The 22,021-nt window shown below is 40.6% G+C and overlaps 2 protein-coding genes across 3 annotated transcripts in view; both read right to left on the reverse strand.

Annotated features, from left to right (window-relative positions):
• Positions 1-22,021, reverse strand: part of LOC124136483 (ras-specific guanine nucleotide-releasing factor 2-like) — a 977,843-nt gene that overhangs the window by 864,443 nt on the left and 91,379 nt on the right. The gene's annotated exons all lie outside the window — the stretch shown is intronic.
• LOC125380897 lies at positions 2,058-4,917 on the reverse strand. The gene has a single exon (XM_048396659.1). It carries the CDS (start codon positions 4,725-4,727, stop codon positions 3,759-3,761), a length of 969 nt encoding a protein of 322 aa, XP_048252616.1. The 5' UTR covers positions 4,728-4,917; the 3' UTR covers positions 2,058-3,758.

Here is a 22,021-nt window from a genome sequence, read left to right on the forward strand (position 1 = left end):
GCTGTGAAGGGAAACGCCTTCAACAGTGGATTACAGATTACATAGCTGTGAAGGGAAACACCTTCAACAATGGATTACAGGTTATAGCTGGGAAGGGAAACGCCTTCAACAGTGGATAACAGATTATACTTGGGAAGGGAAACGCCTTCAACAATGGATTACAGATTATAGCTGGGAAGGGAAACGCCTTCAAAAGTGGATTACAGATTATAGCTTGGAAAGGAAACGCCTTCAACAGTGGATTACAGATTACATAGCTGGGAAAGGAAAGGCCTTCAACAGTGGATTACAGATTATAGCTGGGAAGGGAAACGCCTTCAACAATGGATTACAGATTATATCTGGGAAGGGAAACGCCTTCAACAGTGGATTACAGATTACATAGCTGTGAAGGGAAACGCCTTCAACAATGGATTACAGATAACATAGCTGGGAAGGAAAACGCCTTCAATAGTGGATAACAGATTTACTTGGGAAGGGAAACGCCTTCAACAATGCATTACAGATTATAGCTGGGAAGGGAAATGCCTTCAACAGTGGTTTCCAGATTATAGCTGGGAAAGGAAACGCCTTCAACAGTGGATTACAGATTACATAGCTGGGAAGGGAAACGACTTCAACAGTGGATTACAGATTATAGCTGGGAAGGGAAACGCCTTCAACAATGGATTACAGATTATAGCTGGGAAGGGAAACGCCTTCAACAGTGGACTACAGATTACATAGCTGTGAAGGGAAACGCCTTCAACAATGGATTACAGATTAAATAGCTGGGAAGGGAAACGCCTTCATCAATGGATTACAGATTACATAGCTGGGAAGGGAAACACCTTTAACAGTGGATAACAGATTAAAGATGGGAAGGGAAACACCTTCAACAATGGATTACAGATAACACAGCTGCGAAGGGAAACACCTTTAACAGTGGATAACAGATTATAGCTGGGAAGGGAAACACCTTCAACAGTGGATTACAGATAACATAGCTGCGAATCGAAACGCCTTCAACAATGGATTACAAATGACATAGCTGTGAAGGGAAACACCTTCAATAGAAGATTACAGATTACATAGCTGCAAAAGGAAACGCCTTCAACAATGGATTACAGATTACATAGCTGCGAAGGGAAAACGCCTTCAACAGTGGATAACAGATTATAGCTGTGAAGGGAAATGCCTTCAACAGTGAATTACAGATTACATAGCTGCAAAGGGAAACGCCTTCAACAGTGGATAACAGATTATAGCTGTGAAGGGAAACACCTTCAACAGTGGATTACAGATTACATAGCTGTGAAGGGAAATGCCTTAAACAATTGATTACAGATTACATAGCTGCGAAAGGAAACGCCTTCAACAATGAATTACAGATTATAGCTGTGAAGGGAAATGCCTTCAACAGTGAATTACAGATTACATAGCTGCAAAGGGAAACGCCTTCAACAGTGGATAACAGATTATAGCTGTGAAGGGAAACACCTTCAACAGTGGATTACAGATTACATAGCTGTGAAGGAAATGCCTTAAACAATTGATTACAGATTACATAGCTGTGAAGGGAAATGCCTTCAACAGTGAATTACAGATTACATAGCTGCAAAGGGAAACGCCTTCAACAGTGGATAACAGATTATAGCTGTGAAGGGAAACACCTTCAACAGTGGATTACAGATCACATAGCTGTGAAGGAAATGCCTTAAACAATTGATTACAGATTACATAGCTGCGAAAGGAAACGCCTTCAACAATGAATTACAGATTAAAGATGGGAAGGGAAACGCCTTCAACAATGGATTACAGATTACATAGCTGCGAAGGGAAACACCTTTAACAGTGGATAACAGATTATAGCTGGGAAGGGAAACACCTTCAACAGTGGATTACAGATAACATAGCTGCGAATCGAAATGCCTTCAACAATGGATTACAAATGACATAGCTGTGAAGGGAAACACCTTCAATAGAAGATTACAGATTACATAGCTGTGAAGGGAAACGCCTTCAACAATTGATTACAGATTACATAGCTGTGAAGGGAAACGCCTTCAATAGTGGATTACAGATTATAGCTGGGAAGTGAAACGCCTTCAACAATGGATTACTGATTACATAGCTTGGAAGGGAAACGCCTTCAACAGTTGATTACAGATTACATAGCTACAAAGGGAAACGCCTTCAACAGTGGATAACAGATTATAGCTGGGAAGGGAAACACCTTCAACAATGGATTACAGATTATAGCTGTGAAAGGAAACGCCTTCAACAGTGGATTACAGATTACATAGCTGCGAAGGGAAACGCCTTCATCAATGGATTACAGATTACATAGCTGTGAAGGGAAACGCCTTCAACAGTGGATTACAGATTATAGCTGTGAAAGGAAACGCCTTCAACAGTGGATTACAGATTACATAGCTGCGAAGGGAAACGCCTTCAACAGTGGATTACAGATAAAAGCTGTGAAGGGAAACGCCTTCAACAGTGGATTACAGATAACATAGCTGCAAAGGGAAACGCCTTCAACAGTGGACTACAGATAACATAGCTGTGAAGGGAAACGCATTCAACAGTAGATTACATATTAAAGCTGCGAAGGGAAAACGCATTCAATAGTGATTTCCGAAAATACATAACTACGGAGGGAAACGCCTTCAACAGTGGAATTTAGGACCCAAGCGCTGGGCAAGAGAGGTTAGCATGACAAATATTAGATAATAAGAACAACTCACATGGAATGAAATGTTAATGGATATAAGTAGATTGACAGAGTAATTAAGTAATTGATGAGATGTATTATTAAATCTGATAAAATATTCACACAAGAATGGGAATCCCCAGTATAAAGCATTATACATGCATGTTTATCAATTGTTATACCAAGTAGACTAGATCTGATTACCACAGAGGTGGGTGTCAACAGAACAATGGCGATTGTGAACAAAACAACTCAGGAACATGAGCATCGCAATGCGCAGATGAGATGTGCGGTGCGAGTTACTGCCCTTGCATTCTAAATATAACTACCATAGTCCAATTACGTGAATCTGTAACTGTAAGAAACATACTTAACAATAAATAAAGACTAGATGTAGTGTATAAAAGACACATGCAATCCTAAGGTACGTACTCATACATTGTACATGTCATAAGCAAATGTTGTGTGTCACTTTAAACTCGACTCAAATTCCTGAGTAATAATTTATACTGACACACAAGAGAACAGCAAACATACAAATAATAATGATTTATTCATTTGGGCTGGGGGATTCCCATTACTTATGTAAATACAGCAAACCACTCGACCCCATCCTGAGGGGAAACGCCCTGCAGTCTCAAGCGCTTAGATGACCAGGCCTAGTGGTGAAAATACTAATATTTTTGGGGCCATGAATATCCGCAACTACAGGCGGATACTCTGCCAAATGAACATGAAAGAATTAAGAAATATGCCTATATTTAACTTTTTTTAAATGAGAATCCCCCAAAAATAAATACACAGAATTTAAACTGGTCATAGTCATACAAGGACATAACAAATGTATGCCCTATAACCAAGGTGGTAATTATCTTCTAACCTGTATCAAGAGAAACAAACAACAAATCATAAGAATATGTAGTGAACTACCATGTGTATCGGAATCAAGAAATATGCTATATAATCATGAAAATACATTACACTTGAAGAAAAGGTTTTACAGATAAATTCTAACATGAATATATACACTGGGCGATGTGGAGAAGGGTATTATAGCCACATGTTAACAAAGATAAGCCATATCTTTTTGAGCACGCCACAAAACATCTTGAGGTGTACGTATATATCTGGTGTAACAAGAAGATGACCACCGAGCAAGGACTTGTATGAGGTGATCTGGTACTTTAGCACTGGCTGCTGATGTAGCGGCTCCTATTCGAAAGGAATGACCATTATAGGCATTGTCATCATAACCACACAGTCTTAATAGTTTCTTAAGTTGCACGATGATATATGTCCTGCCTAATACCTTGCCATCTACAGTCACAAATAAAGGATCAGTATTATGCAAAGCATAGCGATGGCGATGAACGAGGTAGGCTTGCATACTAGCTACAGGGCATACACAATTGCCCGTGGCTGTATAGGTGATGGTGACTCCTTTCCGGAATGGATCTGTCTTGGACGCTGCCAACAGCAAGGTGAATGTAGCCGAGATCCTGGAGAATTGCCCAGCTCTAAGGGTAAGATTGTAAACTGGATTAAAGTTGTCAGTGTCACAAGCAAATTCTCCGCAACGGAGAAATCCGAAGAAAGCCAGACAACACACTGCTTTCAGTAGTACACAGGTGTAGGGATCAAAAACACCATGATTTAGAGCCATACACATCTTAGTTAAGATAGGAGTTGTTATTGGCAAGCGAGGTGATGTGGACAGCCCTTGATGTCTCTTAACCCCCTGCGCAATAGTTTGCAACCGAATTAAAGAACCGGATGTCCAAGGGTTAGGTAAACCCACTTGTAAATACCTAATCCGAATGCCACACAGGTATGATTTAATGGTAGAATATTGCAGCAACAATCTACGATAACAGTGTGCCACAAATCTAATGAGAATGTCTTCCGAGATAGGAGGTAAAGTAGTTGTCCACACGAACCCCTGCATAGTCATGAAAGTCAGAAATGCGTTAACTCCTGATTGGTAGACCTGATATGTTCTGGTAGACACAGCTGATAACCACAAAAGTTCCATGTCTGTCTCGATAGTTCCGCCATGGGTTACGGGTACATCAGGTCTGTCAGCTGAGGACAAGGGGTTGGGTGACACTCTGCATCTGGTGCTAGGTGACGAAATCTGGCTATCTGCAATCGTGAGAGAGCATCGCTTATAGCATTATCCACACCAGGAACATGTTTAGCACAAAACACATAATTCCATTGAATAGCATCTTAAGTTAATTGTCTCATAAAATGCATGATAAGAGGGATAGGTGATCTGCCTTTGTTGATGATAGCAACAGTGGCCTGGTTGTCACAGTGGAAACACACACACTTATTAGACCACATGAGTCCCCATAAATGGGCAGCTGTCACAATGGGAAATAACTCCATGAGTGCTATTGACAAGTTTTCTCCTGCCAAACTAATCAGTTCTGTGGACCAGGTGGATGAAAACCATCTGCCTTGGAAGAAACCACCATATCCAAGAGATGCTGCAGCGTCTGTGTACAACTGAAAATCAGGTGAGTTGATAGTGTCTGTAATAAACATGGAGACACCATTCCAAATTGTTAGAAAGTAGCGCCACATTTGGAAATCCAGCAGGCAGTCAGCTGAGAGATGCACAATGATATCCTAATAGATATCCAATAAAACTTCTGCCTGGTCTAATGATGCGCATGGCAAAGTTCATGTGTCCCAGAATCACTAAGAGATCCCTCGTAGTCACATGGATTTTCTTGATTAAATGGTCGATCAAAGTGACAATTCTCTGTACTTTCTCCGTAGGCAGACGGGCCTCCATCCGAGTAGAATCTAGGGTGATGCCAAGATATTCTAGGCAATCCGAAGGACCAGCTGTCTTAGCTTTAGATAAGGGAATGTCCATGAAACATAGTAAGCAGATTGTTCATAATAGTCTGTCCAGTAGAATGGTCTTTGGCAAAACATATGAAGTCATCCAACAGATAAAGAATGAGCGGTATCTGTTAACAGTTTTGGGCTATCCAGCATATGGCTATAGACAACTGATCAAATATGTTAGGACTGGACCTACATCCAAACACTAGTCTAGTGAAGTAATAAAACTGTTGGCGCCATTTGATACCGTGAAGATGCCACACGTGAGGGTGGATAGGTATAAGTTTAAAAGCATCAGTGATGTCAGTTTTACACATAACAGATCCTGGCCCAAGTTGTTTGATGACATTGATGGCATCATCCACTGTCACATATGACAAGGAATACTTGTCCTTGTCGATCAAGGAATTGAGGCTGCGGTTCACACAATTGTCGTGAGGAGCCGACATATCCACAATCAGTCTCTGCTTTTTGGAATACTTTCCTTCGACCAGTCCAATGGGGTTTATACGGTGAATAGGGAAAGGTGATATATCAAACGGACCAATGAGATAGCCCCTGTCTCGTTCCTGTTGCAGAAGAGTGTCGACAGCTGGTGGATAACAAATTCTTGCACTCATAGGGGGGTGATCTATGCCTGTAAAATACCCATCCGATATCCCCGAAACCAGTTCTTGCACGAAATCTTTATCAGGATGGTTTTCCAGTTGTTGCTGTAAAATGTCTACCTTAATTGGAGATATGACTGCATTGAGGGGTAGTCACTTGGAATGTGTTGATTTGTCTGATGTCTTGGAACACTTCTTGATTGACATGATTCTTCTGACATCCAGCACAGACATGAGCAAATCTACAGTTAGGACGTACACACGACTCATAGTTGAAATTATTGCACACTGGACGTCCTTCATGAAACACAATTTGACGACCTTGAGCATCTTGGTTTCGAGGTCGGGCTTGGCTATGATTGGACATATGTGGGAGATTCTTATCTCGTCTGTTGGCACTAGCCTGGTGGTTGGCTTAAGGGCAAAAGACTGTGGGGTGGTTGATTTCATGACAGTGTTGACACCTATTAGCCTTGTCAGAATTGAAAATTCTTAGGTATAACTCTTGATCCAACTTGATCCAATCTACTTTGACATTGTACTGCACAAAAGCTGAAGCGGCTTTGGCTGAAAACATCCTATGGTAGGTGTAGAAAGCACTTTCGTCGCCTTCGTTGCTAAGGCTAAAAAAAAAATCAAGATATCTGTCCAATTCTACACTTCTCTTAGGCCATTGGGTCAACATAATTCTCTTGTAGCGATTGAAAGTAGTAATGAAGTGTTTGAGACTGAGGGTTTTCTGTAGTCTGGGATCTCCGGCTGGTTTAAGTCGTAATTCACCATTCCCCAGTTCAATGGTACGAGGGTAAGTGGGTATATCATCTGGAACTAGTAGCAGTGCTATGTTGACATCTCTACCTTCCACTATGTGCTGACGTCAACTGGCAGACACTGTATCTACACGGGGAAGGGAATTAGGGTCTAAGCCAAAATTACCTGTAACGTGATGGGTAGTGCTTGAGGCTGTATTGTCATAAACAGTATCGAGGGTGAAGGGACGTGTGGTGGAGAAGCCTGGTGGCCCATGACCATGTTGAAGTCCGTCATGTAAGCAGTGTTCGAAATACCTGCCTGCCCGACCGTCCGAGACGGGTTGATTTCAACTCGGGCTGCCAGATTTTCAAATCCCCCTGCCCGACGGTCAGGTTATATTTCATACCGGGGTATGTAAAAATATTCTAAATATTTCCCTATGATAAGCATTATTTACATGATGTATTCTAGGATATTAAATACAAATCTGACCTAAAAAGTGTTTGCTATTTCTTTTCTTGCATTACTTCATGTTCAATGAATTCGATTTAAAGTTTTAATTAAATTATCCTGAGAAACATATGATTATAGAGGGCAGGCAGGTTTTGGTCAGGGCTGGCAAGTATTTCAGCTAGCCAGTCCTGTGGTCTGGCTGAAAATTTTGGGAGTTTCATACCCTGATGTAAGGCAGTCTGCAGAGAAAACTGACCGTCCATGGTATCTGAAGACACAGTGTGATTGGCAATGTTATTGGCTGTTGAATTAACCTTCTCTGCTAGTGCAGCTACTGATGCAACCAGTTGATTAACTGTCATGGTTAAGCCTTAAATGTCAGACACAGGCGAGTTGGGCACATTATGGTCAGCTGAGGTAATGGTGGCACTGGAGGAGGCTCTCCTGACTGTCCACGTGATGACTCTGATGGGCGGTTGCGTAAATAGAATGCCAGAAGTTGTGCTTTGGTGAGACTCGGGGGAAGATGTTGTATACCGATGTCCCTGGCAATTCATGCTCTCAGCTGGGACACATACCAGTTCCTGTGATCTCCGTCGTAAATCCCCGTAATTTCATGGCGATACCTCACACAGAAAGTCTCTGCATCCAAAGATTGCGCGCTGTCGATTGATGCTTGATTCTCGTGGTCAGAAGAAGCAGGGCCGCCATGTTGGATCTCTATGTCATCCGTCGCATGCAACGATAAACTAGTTCTACCTCGATGTCTCTTCGAACTGCGAGTAGCCATGACGATCATTCGGTGAAAATGATCTATGACATGAAAAGATCGTTTCAGCCGACTAACAGCAACGAAACTGACGTAGTGACTGTGTCAGATCCATTTACGTAGCGTACGATGTAAACAGAACAATGGCGATTGTGAACAAACCACTGAGGAACATGCGCATCGCAATGCGCAGATGAGATGTGTGGTGCGAGTTACTGCCCTTGCATTCTAAATATAACTACCATAGTCCAATTACGTGAATCTGTAACTGTAAGAAACATACTTAACAATAAATAAAGACTAGATGTAGTGTATAAAAGACACATGCAATCCTAAGGTACGTACTCATACATGTCATAAGCAAATGTCGTGTGTCACCATAAACTCGACTCAAATTCCTGAGTAATAAGCAATAATATTAACTATGGTACTCTTTTTCTGAAGTCTTTCATGTTGATAATTTTGTAATATGTAACTTAAGAGTAATTGAATGGATAATAAAGGCATTATCAACTTTTTTTTATATTGCAGTCATAGCAATGAGCAATCTGTTGACAAAGCACAGTAGCATAGTGAGGTATATCATAGTTTTAAAATGAAACAAATCTCATCAACAGTAAACACATGTACAAAAGATTAAGTCTTTTCAATTAAAACCAGGCAATAGGCCACCAGTAACCAAAGGTGAACCACCTTATTTGCAGGAACTGCGCACCCTGCATGTATCCCAGGTAGGATTTATGTCATCACTCTGGTCACCAGAGGCTATATGTTATGCAAATATTAAAAAACACGTAACAATCAAAGTTCTAAAACACTAGTCGTTATTACATACATTGATCAAGAATGCAATTACTTGCCACTGGCAGCATTACAATACTTTCGCACAACACTAACCCAGAAAAATGGCACCAGCCTCTGTAATCTCAATAAATGATAATATTGTACAACCCATATCAACTATTCAAAATTTATCAAGTAATTATATTTCTCTTTAAAAAAACAAGAATTACATGAGCACTGACATTATTAAAAAGATCATTCGAAGAAGTTAAATAGAAATAAATGTCCCTTGTGAGAGACAAATCTGCACAATCAAGCAAAATATGCTTGACTGGGATATAATCACAAGGGATACAGAATGGAGGATCCTCACCTTTCAAGACATTTGATTGGTAGTTGGTTTAATCTCATGAAGATTTTCAATACTTGCTTGTGTCCCACTTCTTTTGCATTAGAACTCTAATGTAACAACTAATAACAGGTTTGAAGTCACTATATGGGATTAGAAGTGCTGCATCAATGATGTCAAGTACATTTTGATGCTTACATGAATTATTTTTAATAGCATGAAGACAGGACAGAGAGAAAATGTAATGGCATGCTTATTGATATATTCTACAGCCGTCCAACTCGCCTTTGATTCTGCTGTAAAAATGGAAGAGTTATTTGGTAATCTAGCTGATAAAGTTCTGGATCCAGTGATACTGGCACTGACAACATCGCCACCATCTTTTTATCCACCTTTAGTTACCAACAAGAAGACAAGAAAATATAAACTCATTGGCAAATGAAAGTATTCATTTTTTTCCCCCAAACTATCAAAGTGAGCAAAATGATATAAGGCTTAAAACAGCTGTCAAGGAACTAGAAAATCAATCTCCAAAACGCAGAGAGTTGGCCATAATGATGCACGTGCAGTGGTTAAAAGTCACCCAAAAGCTTTTCCAGGTGTTCGTAAAATTGCACGTGATGAATTTGTATAAAAAGGCGATGAACCGTTGCTAAGACATCACATGTAATAAAAAAACCCACCAAAGATATGCCATGGTTAACTGCGGAACAAAGAGAGAGACACAAAGAGAGAGACCCATAGGTATGGAGCAGCTGGGAGCCAACCACACCCAGATTGCGAGAAACCTAAACTGTACACAGGCAACGGTTGTCAGACTGTTTCAACGCTTCAGACAGACTGGCAGGACACAAGACATGCAAAGATAGGGCAGACCACGAGTGACAACAGGAAGATCGACACTTGAGCACGGACCATCTGCACAACAGGTTCGTCACGGTGACGGAAACGACAGCAGTTGACGCACTGTGTTACGACGTCTACGTGACGCAGGTATTAGAGCTCGCTGTCCCTTCCATGGAGTGGCATTGACCCAGGAACATCTACGTCGAAGACTGCAATGGGCCAGGACAGTAGGACCTTGGCATGTCTGTGATTGGCAGAGAGTGCTTTTCTCTGCCTAAAGCAGGTTTCAGCTGTTTCACAATGATGGTCGTGTTCGAGTATATCGTCGCAGGGATGAACGTTTGGTGCCAGGCTGCATTCACTATGGTTGAGGTGATGTGATGGTTTGGGGTGGAATATGAGGCAACAAGCGGACGAGACTTGTCATCATCCGTGGCACCCTTAACGGCGATGCTCTTCAATCTATGGTGTTTCCATTCCTTCACCAACAGCAACAGGGAACACTCCTGCAGCAGTACAACGCTAGACCACACAATGCAAGGCTCGTCCAGGACTTCTTGAATACAAACACCGTCATCATTCTTCTGTGGCCAGCAATCCAACCTGACTTGAACCCAATTAAACACTTGTGGGATCGTCTGAAGCGTCAAGCTTGCCGACATTTTAAGAATTGAATGGAACCGGATTCCGGATTACGTCATCAGGCGGCTGACAACATCAATGAAGCGGCAAGTCTACGCGTGCATTGGTGCTCACTGTGGTCATACTCGTTACTGAGCGTACTAGGTATCCGTTATAGACCACAAACTGATCAAGACAGTACTTGGTTGACTCTGATCATTCCTGTGAACTGTGATCTGCCTACCCCCATGTTCATGTAAACGTCATGTACACGTGTTTTGAGTTCCGCACTGAAATTGTGCACGGACTATCACATGTGACCCTATTAGCGAATACACCATCATTGAATAACATTCTCTTGTTTGTTTTTTATTTTATTAACCATCAAACATTGGTGAATACTTTCTTTTACCCACTAGTGTATCATCAAGTTCAGCAGAAATGAAAGGTTTTTTTTCCAAGAGGTGGAATAAGAGATGCCTTTTTATCAAATAGATCCTCATAAAGCGAATAAGAAGCACAACAGTTTGCAGGACAGATAGTTTAATTGGGCGTTGTGCAAGGGATTACTTCTCGGTCTCATGGTACAGACCGTCAACAGGACAAGTTCTGAAAGATCCAAGATAAAGTCTGAGACATTGATGATGGAGATAATCTAGTAATTTCAGGGTCTTTTTGCAGGTTCCACCACAAATGGAGCAACTGTCAAATTCGTATAAGTGAAGGGGGATTGAGTGATCACCTCCCCACTTTGAATAAGAAACAACTTTTAATAAATCGAGTGCCTTTAGACATTTTGCTTTAAGATATTTTATATGTTGTGAATAGTAAGATGGTGATACAAAATTATTCCAAAGGATGTGATGTTCTTTATTACTTAAATTGGAGTGCCCGCTAGATCTATTTCTGGGTCACTAAGTGGTTTATATTTTTGACTTATTATAGGTACGTACATAAAAACATAAAAAAACATAAATTCTATTGAGACTGCAACTGTCTCTCAGTCGTGAGCATATTTTTACCTTGACACGATTGATTAAAATTATCTACAAATAATGACCAATCAACGGAGTTAGCTCGTGAAGATCTTTTGAAATTCCATATTTCCAGGTAGTATCATAGGCTTCTCCAAAGTTGAAAAAACACCCTTATGGTGTGTTTTTTAATAATTGAAATAATTAAAAAAACAAAACTAATGGCCAATATAATACAATGCAATTGCTGAGGAATTGATTATTATTTAAATGAGAATCAATTATTGACACAAGATTTCCAACTGTCAGCATTATATCTTCAAGAAACCTACCTTAAAAGTACAGATAAGTTTAATTAAAGACAGAGCAATGACTATAGCTCTTTTTCTCCACCGGGAGATAAAGCAACGGGAGGATCTACTATCTTGGTGCGGCAGGGCATCACTCATAGCCCTATCCCTTCTTAATTCAAATCTTCGCTTTTATTCTGTGCTGTTTATATATCCCTCCTTCCTCTGATCTTCGGCAGTCAGATCTTTAAAATCTATATGATCAGTTTCCAAAGCCCTGCATCATCATGGGTTTTCTGAACGGACACAACCCTTTATTGGGAAGTGTATATATAAATGATAAAGGGAAACTCATTGAGGAATATATTTCTGATAATAACCAATGAAAAATTAATGATGATTCAACAACCTATTTACATCCAGCCACTAGAATGTATCTTGCCCTAGATTTGTCACTCACAGACACAAACATGTATTATGAATTTGAATGGTTTATAGGAGTGATCATTTTCCTACTTTACATGAGATACTATCTATGTATTGACGACTTTAAAACATGAACTTTAAGAATATTCCAGATCCGATACAGTTTATTTCAGACTTACTGAATGACATTACTGGCCAAATGATTCCCAGATCCTCTGCAAATCCTCATATTCGTAAACCATGGTTTACAAATGGATGCAAACAGCAGCTAAATATGTTCACGGATATCATGCTGTCCATGATTTAGATAAAGTCAAAATTACAAACACCAGGGCATCACATGCTTTTTAAACAAAATAAGTGTCAATCATGGAGGAACTACACTACTGCCTAGAAGTTCATTTCCCTTACAGGCAAGGGCAAAGTGTTACGCAACCCGCGTGCACACCGTTGGTCACTCTTGTGGAACCCGTCCGCCACGCGTGTGACACCCGTGTGCAACGCGTTGAACACGGGTGTGCACCCCATTCGTCACCCGTGTGCAACGCGTGACACACTCATTACAGGGAAAACAAACTTTTGACCAAGGACCCATGTTAAGCTGAACTTGGTGGTGGTAACAAGGAGAGACATTTTTGATATCCTAACAAAAAATGTTAATACAAATGTTATTTTATGTATTTGCTGATGTCTCAATTTTAGATGAGTAATTATGTAGGACAATAAGAGTAATGTTGTGGCTTCTACATGATGTTTTGCGATGGTGTTAAGAGAATACATGATCCTGGTAAATGTTATTGCCATTTAAATGTGTTTTTTTTCTGATTTGACATTAAATGTCTGTAGTATGACTTTGAGTGATTATGTTTATGAGGTTTGTGTAATGTAATACACTTATTGTCAATGCCCTAAGCGACATCGGTTTTTATTGTTGTAAGCGACCGGAAGTAAAGACACACGTGTTGCAAGCCAATATCAGTGTCAGTCATGTTTTGTTACATGGTGTCAGAAGACGGTGAATCCTGCTGAAATATGCAAAGACAACTGTCCGAACTTAATGAATCTGACCCTTAGAACAACAGGCGTCTCGTGTATATCTGTTTTATCACCAATTGACCCTGAAAGCGTTGACAAGTGCTAATTTGCCGACTATCTGAACCGGACAAGAAAAAAAATGGCAGCAAATCTCCAGTTTGAACAACCGACCCTAGATTGGGATGCAAGTGATATGTTCCAAGAGTTCCAACGTTTTCAACAGCATGTCACGTTTATCTTTAAAGGACCACTGTCTAAGGCAAGTGATAAAGATAAGACGGGTTGGCTGGGAATGTGAATCGGTAGACAAGGCAGGGAGATTTACAAAACTCTTAACTGGGAAGAAGGGGAAGAAGATAAGCCTAATACGATACTCAAAAAAATTGAAGATTATGTCAGACCCAGAAAAAACTCGAGAATCGCCAGGTTTCAACTGAAACAGAGGAAGCAGCAGGATAATGAACACTTTGACAACTTTGTAAAAGATCTTAGATTAATACTCATGGACTGTGAATACACTGACCCAGATGATATCTTGATAGATATGATCATAGCTGGTGTTGCACATTCCAAATTACAAGAAAGACTTTTAGAGCAAGGATCACACTTGCAAAGGCCATAAAAATCAGCCGACAGTTTGAAGTCTCGAAGCAACAGCTAAAATTAATCAGAGGAGATGAAGTGAAAGTAGCTTCACTACAGGAAGCAGGCAGGCAAGGACAAAGGTCAACTAAGAAGAAAGACAGGGTGATAGGCAAGAAGAAAAACAAGCAAAACAGCAAACAGGGTGAAGTTTGTGACAAATGTGGACTAGATCAGTCTACATCACACAAGTAGGGCAAGTGCCCTGCTATTGGAACCAGTTGCAAATACTGCAAGAAGAGAAAATCACAACAAGTCAACACACTTCAGGAATATGAGACTGATGACTCACAATTATTCAGACGATTATTCAGAATCCGAAGACATAATCCACATTTACACCTTCGCAACAGAGAGTGTGAACAAAATTGGAGCCGATGGTGACAGTTGGACCGAAACCTTGAAAATAGGAAAAAAGCAAATAGAATTCAGAATTGACACAGGAGCAGAGTGTAATATCATTGTGAAATCAGTTTATGACCGCATTGAAGTAGTTCGTGACCTGAAAGAGTCGCCAACGATCCTGAAATCCTACTCGAATCACAAGATTCGCCCCTTAGGAACTGTCAAACTTCCTCTAACCTATGTCAAGAAAACAGTTGATACACCCTTTCTAATTGTGGATCTGGACCAAGAAAATGTCATCTGTGGAGATACAGCCGAGGAACTAGGACTAGTAATTCGAGTCAACATGACCACAGATTCTGTGCGCCAGTTTGACGACTTCCCAGAACTCATCAAAACCACAGGCACTCTCCCTGGAGAGTATTGCATCAAAATAGATCCATTGGCTAAAGGTGTAGTTCTTCCACCACGCAGACAACCTGCGGCTCTGAAGGAAAGGATTGTTAAAGAACTACAGCAAATGGAGGAGAACGGATACGTAACCCGGGTAACAAAGCCCACTGAATGGGTTAGTTCAATGGTAGTCTCAGTCAGGAAGGAGAAAATCAGGATCTGTATTGACCCTAGGGATTTGAACAGAGCAATTTTGAGAGAACACCACCCGCTTAAGACAGTTGAGGAAGTGGTACCAAACATTCCCCAGGCCGAAGTGTTCTCGACCTTAGATGCAAAGTCAAGCTTTCTACAGATCAAACACGATGAGGAGTCCTCATACCTGACCACCTTTAACACTCCCATTGGAAGATACCGTTGGCTTCGACTCCCATTGGGAATCCGTTCAGCTCCCGAGATATACCAGAGAATCATGGATCAGATGCTTGAGGGCATCAGTGGTGAAGCAGCCATTATGGATGACGTTCTGATTGCAGGGGTCGACACGGCTCATCACGACGAAATTCTGAACCAAGTGATTGGAAAAGCAACAGAGTACAACTTGAAGCTGAACTATGACAAATGCCCAAATACGTGGGACACATACTCACTAAAGATGGCCTCCAGCCAGACCCTGACAAGGTGCGAGCCATCATAGAAATGCCAGCTCAAGTTGACAAAGATGGCATCAGCCGGCTACTAGGACTCATACAGTTCCTAGCCAAGTTCATCCCTGACCTGAGCAAAGTGGACGCACCCACCTGTCCTGGCAAACTTCAATGTGAACAATCCTGTTGAAATCCAGTGCGATGCGTCGCAGTACGGATTAGGAGCTGTTCTGATTCAAGAGGGGAAGCCAGTTGCCTTCACTACCCGCTCTCTGACTGAAACTGAGAAGAGGTACGCCCAAATTGAGAAGGAGATGTTATCCATCATCCATGCAGCTACCAAGTTTCACTGCTATATATTTGGGAAAGAAACCACTGTGTACAATGATCACAAACCACTTGATGACATTTGCAGGAAGCCACTCCTCGCAACACCGATGAGACTTCAAAGAATGCTTCTCAAACTTCAGTGGTATGACCTGACTGTAAAGTATAGGAAAGGCATATAGTCAGTCTGATGTTGTCGACCTGAAAGTAGTCAACATGGCTGACATGATCTCAGTAACCCCAAACCGATACGCAGAGATCAAGCAGTGCACTAAGGAGGAACTGGCAACCCTGAGCGAAACTATCTTAAATGGTTGGCCTGACAACCGCCAAGAAGCGCCCATGGAAACACGTCCATACTGGGACTCCCGTGACCAGTTGTCCTTATCTGACTGAATCATTTTCAAAGGACTGCGGATTGTAGTGCCACCAAGTCTCCGCAGCCATATGCTCCAGCTCATTCACGAGTCACACCTTGGTATGGTTAAGAGCAAACAACGGGCTCGAGAAGAAATGTTTTGGCCCGGCATGAATGCTGACATTGAGAACATTATCAGAGACTGTCACAAGTGTGCTGAGTTCCCAAACAAACAGCAGAGTGAACCGCTGATGCCAACACCACCTCCAGACTTGCCGTAATAGGAAGTTGGCCGTGATTTGTTTGACTTCCAGAACAGGAAATATCTCGTACTAGTAGACTACTTTTCGAGGTACATAGACACTGTCGAGCTCAACTCACTTACCACATCGGCAACCATCAATGCTATGAAAGCCATCTTCAGCAGCCACGGCATCCCCACAAAGTTGCGGTCAGATAATGGCCCACAGTTTGATTCTCGTGAGTTCAAGGACTTCTGTAAGTCATATAGAATCCAACATGTCACCTCCAGTCCTCACTTCCAAAGTTCCAATGGGGAGGCAGAACGAGCTGTTCAGACAGTGAAGAAGCTATGGAAGAAGTCTGAAGACAAACACCTTGCTCTTCTAGACTACAGAACGACGCCATTGGAAGGTATCAACTTGTCTCCCGCTCAGCTGCTCATGAGCAGGCTTCCACACAATACACTGCCAGCCGCTCAAGAACTTCTTGTGCCAAGACCCTACAGTCAACATGAAGTCAAGCGCCACCTCAGCCTTGAGAAACAGAAGCAGAAGTATTACTACGATCACAAGAAAAGTGTCAAGGAGCTTCCTGAGCTCAAACCAGGCGACAGTGTAAGAATTTCTCCACTAGGGAACACCAAGGCCTGGACACCAGCTATCGTCAACAGACACCATGAAAGCCCTAGGTCTTACTATGTTACAAGTGAAAATGGTACCTACCGACGTAACTGAAAGCATCTGAGAAAGGTTACTGAGTCAGCAAACTATCAACGTACAGCACCTGAAATAGACCACCCTGAGACAGACAGGAAGGATTTACACTCACCCCAGGTGTATGTTCCACCTTCAACTCCACCACCAAGTGACCAGCCGAAAACTACCAGGTGTGGAAGGCGCATCATTCCACCCAAAAAGTTGGACTTGTAAATACCATATCCAGTTATCATTACTAGTTAGTGTTAGGTTTAATAACAGGTCGACAATTGCAAGTGACTGTATATACACCTGTCAAGCCAATTTTATTGCTCAATAGTTACAGTTCATCTAGTTTGTGTTTATAATCTAGTTACAGAATGTAATGACAATGCTACGTGCTGATCCAGAAAGAGACACTTTCCAAGAACTGTTGTGTGATATACCCTCCCATCTAGTCATATTTAATAACAATATACCCAATGAACTTTCCGTCCAATTCACATTTACATACTTAAGGATGGAGATGGAATGTAATACGCTTATTGTCAATGCCCTAAGCGACATCGGTTTTTATTGTTGTAAGCGACCGGAAGTAAAGACACACGTGTTGCAAGCCAATATCAGTGTCAGTCATGTGTTACAGTTTGTCGGGACATTGTTTTTATTAGACCCGAATTACTTTATGATGGTTGGGTCTCTTTGTCTCAGCTCCATAGCCGGGATGCTGGGAAAGAGCAGCATTGAATTGATGAGTAGGTTACATCATGGAGGATACGCTTGAGGGAGAGGGTTCTACTAATTACCGTACCACAGAAAGAGACCTGTAGACCTGAGCGCGGGGTTTTGTATTAGATGGCTGTTGCATAATGGCCGCCAGGAGAGGTAAACATTGAGCTAAAGCAGTGTTGTTTTCACGGGCTTGTTGAATAATTTCACAGCGCTACTGTCAATATATCTTCTACTTGATCCTTGATACATCATTTTGGCATTAACAATATATTTTTTCAACGCACATTATTAGCTTACTTGTCATTTGTTTTTGAGTATTTGTCAATGATGTTTAGCTTACAAGCAATAATGGTAATATATGGTGACATGTAAATATAAAACGTCTCATGTAAAACGTAGTAAGTACAATAGTAAATAATAAATATTCAAATCGCATTAACATATAATTATAACATGATACATATGTAATTCTAAAGCCTGTGTTCCATATAGTAGTATGGGTAATGATGGTTCTGCCGCACCCACACTGGAGTCAGATTTATATACCTATACTGCTACTACATATGGAATTTTTTATGCAAAAATGATGATGCGATTCAACGATCGTCATGAGTCGTATTAAAAGAAAATCAATATTAATTTATAATCGATAAAATTTACTATAGCCCACCAGAATATTGGAAAGGTATAGGAGCAATACAAAAATTAGCCACCGCAGCTAAGGTATCTAAAGATGTGGCCAAGGATTGGTTAAAGAAACAAGCAATGTGGCAAATATACTTACCGGCACCACGTTATATACCGAGGAAGAAGTTTGATATTTTAACAACAAATGAAGTTCATCAGGCAGACCTCTTGTTTCTTCCCCACGAAAAGGTAAGACGCAAAACGTATAAATACGCTTTAACCGTAGTGGATGTGACTAGTGGCTGAGCCATTAACTTCGAAAGATTCAACAGAGGTAGCTAATGCACTGAGTCGCATATATAAAAGCGGACCACTAAAATGGCCTAAGCTATTTCAAGTAGATCCCGGTCGCGAGTTTATGGGATCAGTAACTAAACTTTTAACAAAGCACGATGTAGAAATCAGGTGTGGTGAAAAAGAGGCCTAACGTAGTCAAGCTATCGTCGAAAGATTAAACCGGACATTAGCGGAACGTTTGTTTGGATATCAGTATGGGATTGAAATGAAATCAGAACGATTAAGATCAACCAAATGGGTGACACGATTATCAGCTGTTGTATCAGCGCTAAATAATGAAGTAACGAGATTAATCGGGAGGAAACCATCCGATGCGATTAAAATGAAATCTGTGACTTCCGAATCTTCAGCACCGCGGAGAGGCAAAGAACAAAACTTCCGGATAGAGTAAGCGTAAGATATTTATACCAGCCTGGTGAACTCGAAGGAGGCCTACCTCGCTCAACCGATCCGATTTGGTCCCTTAAGATATATATCATTAGTCGGTTAGTTATGAAAGAAGAAGAGCCTATTCTTTATTATCTTAAAGCTGGACCAGGCAGGGCATTTGTACGAGAAGAGTTGCTCATAGTTCCCAACGATACAGTATTACCACCATAACCATAAGCATAGGTAGTTACACCATCCTTATCAATCCATCTCTTTGTATCTAAGGGGGATAATGATGTCTTGTTCATTCTTAATCCATATATCCTGTGATTGACACTTCTTAAAGAGTTCATCTCGTGTTTGAATGTTCTACCGTTGAATAATGCTTCTTTATATTGTTCGTGTTTGCTTTTTTACCACATACTTCTTAACACCCTTAGCTTTTCTTATCTCCCCATTATCAGACTTCTTTATAGAATACATCTTAATCCGACATATTCCGCTATAGGAGTCCCAGCACATTCATCCTTCATCTTACCTAACACCTTTTTATTTACTACGCTGTGCAGTGGATTATCTTTTGGGTAATCACTCGTATCATACATATCTATTTTTTCTGCCATATCTTTATACACATCCTTGGTTTGTATTTCCATCAACAAAGAATCTGTGTCGGTATATAACAGCTCGCATCTATCACCGTATTGCTTCTTAAGTTCGTTGTATTAAAAGTCGTACATTAAGTGTTTTGACAAGTCAAGAATACTCATTCCAACGTACAACAGTCTGTTGACTTTTATATTACTCTTCCTCATATGTAGTGCGACTAAGTCGTTATCAAATATCTTGCTTCTGTTAAAAACTGGACTTGCTATAAGTTTCCTGAGTCTTTCTTCCTCATTAGATCTGACTAATTTAACATCAACACGCTTCCTTAGATTCTCCATAGTTTTACCAAATACTGAGTTATTCATGAGCTTATATAGATTCTTTTCAAAATCGCTGGTAGCCATCTTTCTTAAATCTCTTTTTTTCTTTAGTTTCATACCTAAGGATAGATATAACTGGGGATTTCTGTAGTGAACTATATATTTTGTCTTATCTATCAAATTTGGTATGAGTTTTTCTACGTTAGCTAACCTAGTATTACCCATCAAGGAGTGTTGATATTCCGACATCCAATCCTTATTAACCATTAATCTTTCAGGAGCTAGCGGATAACTGTTATGGTCTTTGTGTAACTCTGTTGGATATTCCAAGTCAACTTCTAGTATGTACCCTTTATTCGCATTGATATCACTCACATCTATATCATTCACAGCAACCTTGTAAATATCATTCACATCGACCCACTCAAAACCACCTGTGGGTAAAGGTTGACTCATAGCCCATCCGTACAAATTGTTGGCGTTAAGATATAATATGTGCGTGTCGGGTTAATTCGGATCATATCCTTCCATTAATTTATTATTAGCCTTAGAATACCTTTTCGCCACCATCGATACATCACCTCTTAATCCTTTCTCAATAAACAAGTGCATATTGTAATTGGTGAGTAATTTTAGTTCTACACCGGTCTTCTTCAACAGTGCATCCCACGATAGTCTGGGACTGGAATAGTACCATGCAGGGTCCAAGCTGTATTGTTTTAAACATGTCTTTCTAAATATCTCGAATATATCGGCGAGTAACAGTACATCGGTTTTTAAGTACAGATCGTGATAATCGTCTAAATCCTTACAACCTAATTTATCCCACACCGTCAGAGCGTGTTCATAATCGGCATCTGTTATTTTAGATTCTGTTAAGTTACTATAGAATGATTCAAGGGGTGTTGATTTTGTTTCGTCGAATCTAGACCAATCATTCATATATTCGTAAGGATATACACCTTTTCTCAACAACAAATGCTGTGTTAACAAATCGGTATATTGATTTGTTATCGCAAAGTCATCGGGATTGTTCGCATTAGCTAAATTGTCCAGGGAAGATAACAGAAACTGTACGGAGTCTATGAATCTAAGCTTTGCTTTATTCTGGCTTTCCCATCCTTGTCTTTATAATGTATAGTTTTAGTCAACGAGAATGATATGTATTTTTCCATATTATTAGGAATGCATGTTAAACCACCGTCGGTCTTTGAGATAGCTTGCATGATGAGATGAGTATCATATCCTCTAAGGTTATGAAACACAACGGGGATGGGTATTGTTTGAGAATTCATTTTTAGTTTCAAGTTACACTCGTTATGCGCGGCTCCCCGATAATTACCCATGAATAGGCAAGGATCTCTTACGGAAACCCCATTGAGTGGTTTATTACAAACATGACAACTCGGCCCTCCAATCATCCTTAGTCATACACATGGGTTTTTTTACGCGATAAATTTTCGCTGATTATTCTCTCTTCGTTTGTAGACATTCTAGGAACTTTTCCGCTGTATTGGACCTCTGTAAATCACGGGTGGGTTTGTTTTTCCATCATACCTTACAACTATATATCCAAACCCACAAGGAATATGTTCTTGAGTTTTGTACATAAAACTACATTCAGTATTGCGGTCGGTATTTTCTATAGGTTTGATAAGTGCTTCGAAGTCAGCGTAAATTACGTGCGTTACTGGCATTTGATTACAATAATGTTCAAATTTTAATATATTTTTTCCCTATTTAGGCATATCGATCCTGATAGCAGTCTGTCCAACACCTCTGCAGTCTTCTTTATGCGCTTCTAATAGATCCTGTCTGCTGTACCTATGCAGGCATCTTTCGCAGAAGAAATTTCTTTCCTGCATGTTTTGTTTGATCATATAATAGCCTGCTTAA

This window comes from Haliotis rufescens, unplaced genomic scaffold, assembly GCF_023055435.1.
Source record: "Haliotis rufescens isolate VD_foot unplaced genomic scaffold, xgHalRufe1.0.p SCAF_1, whole genome shotgun sequence".
NCBI lineage: Eukaryota > Metazoa > Mollusca > Gastropoda > Lepetellida > Haliotidae > Haliotis > Haliotis rufescens.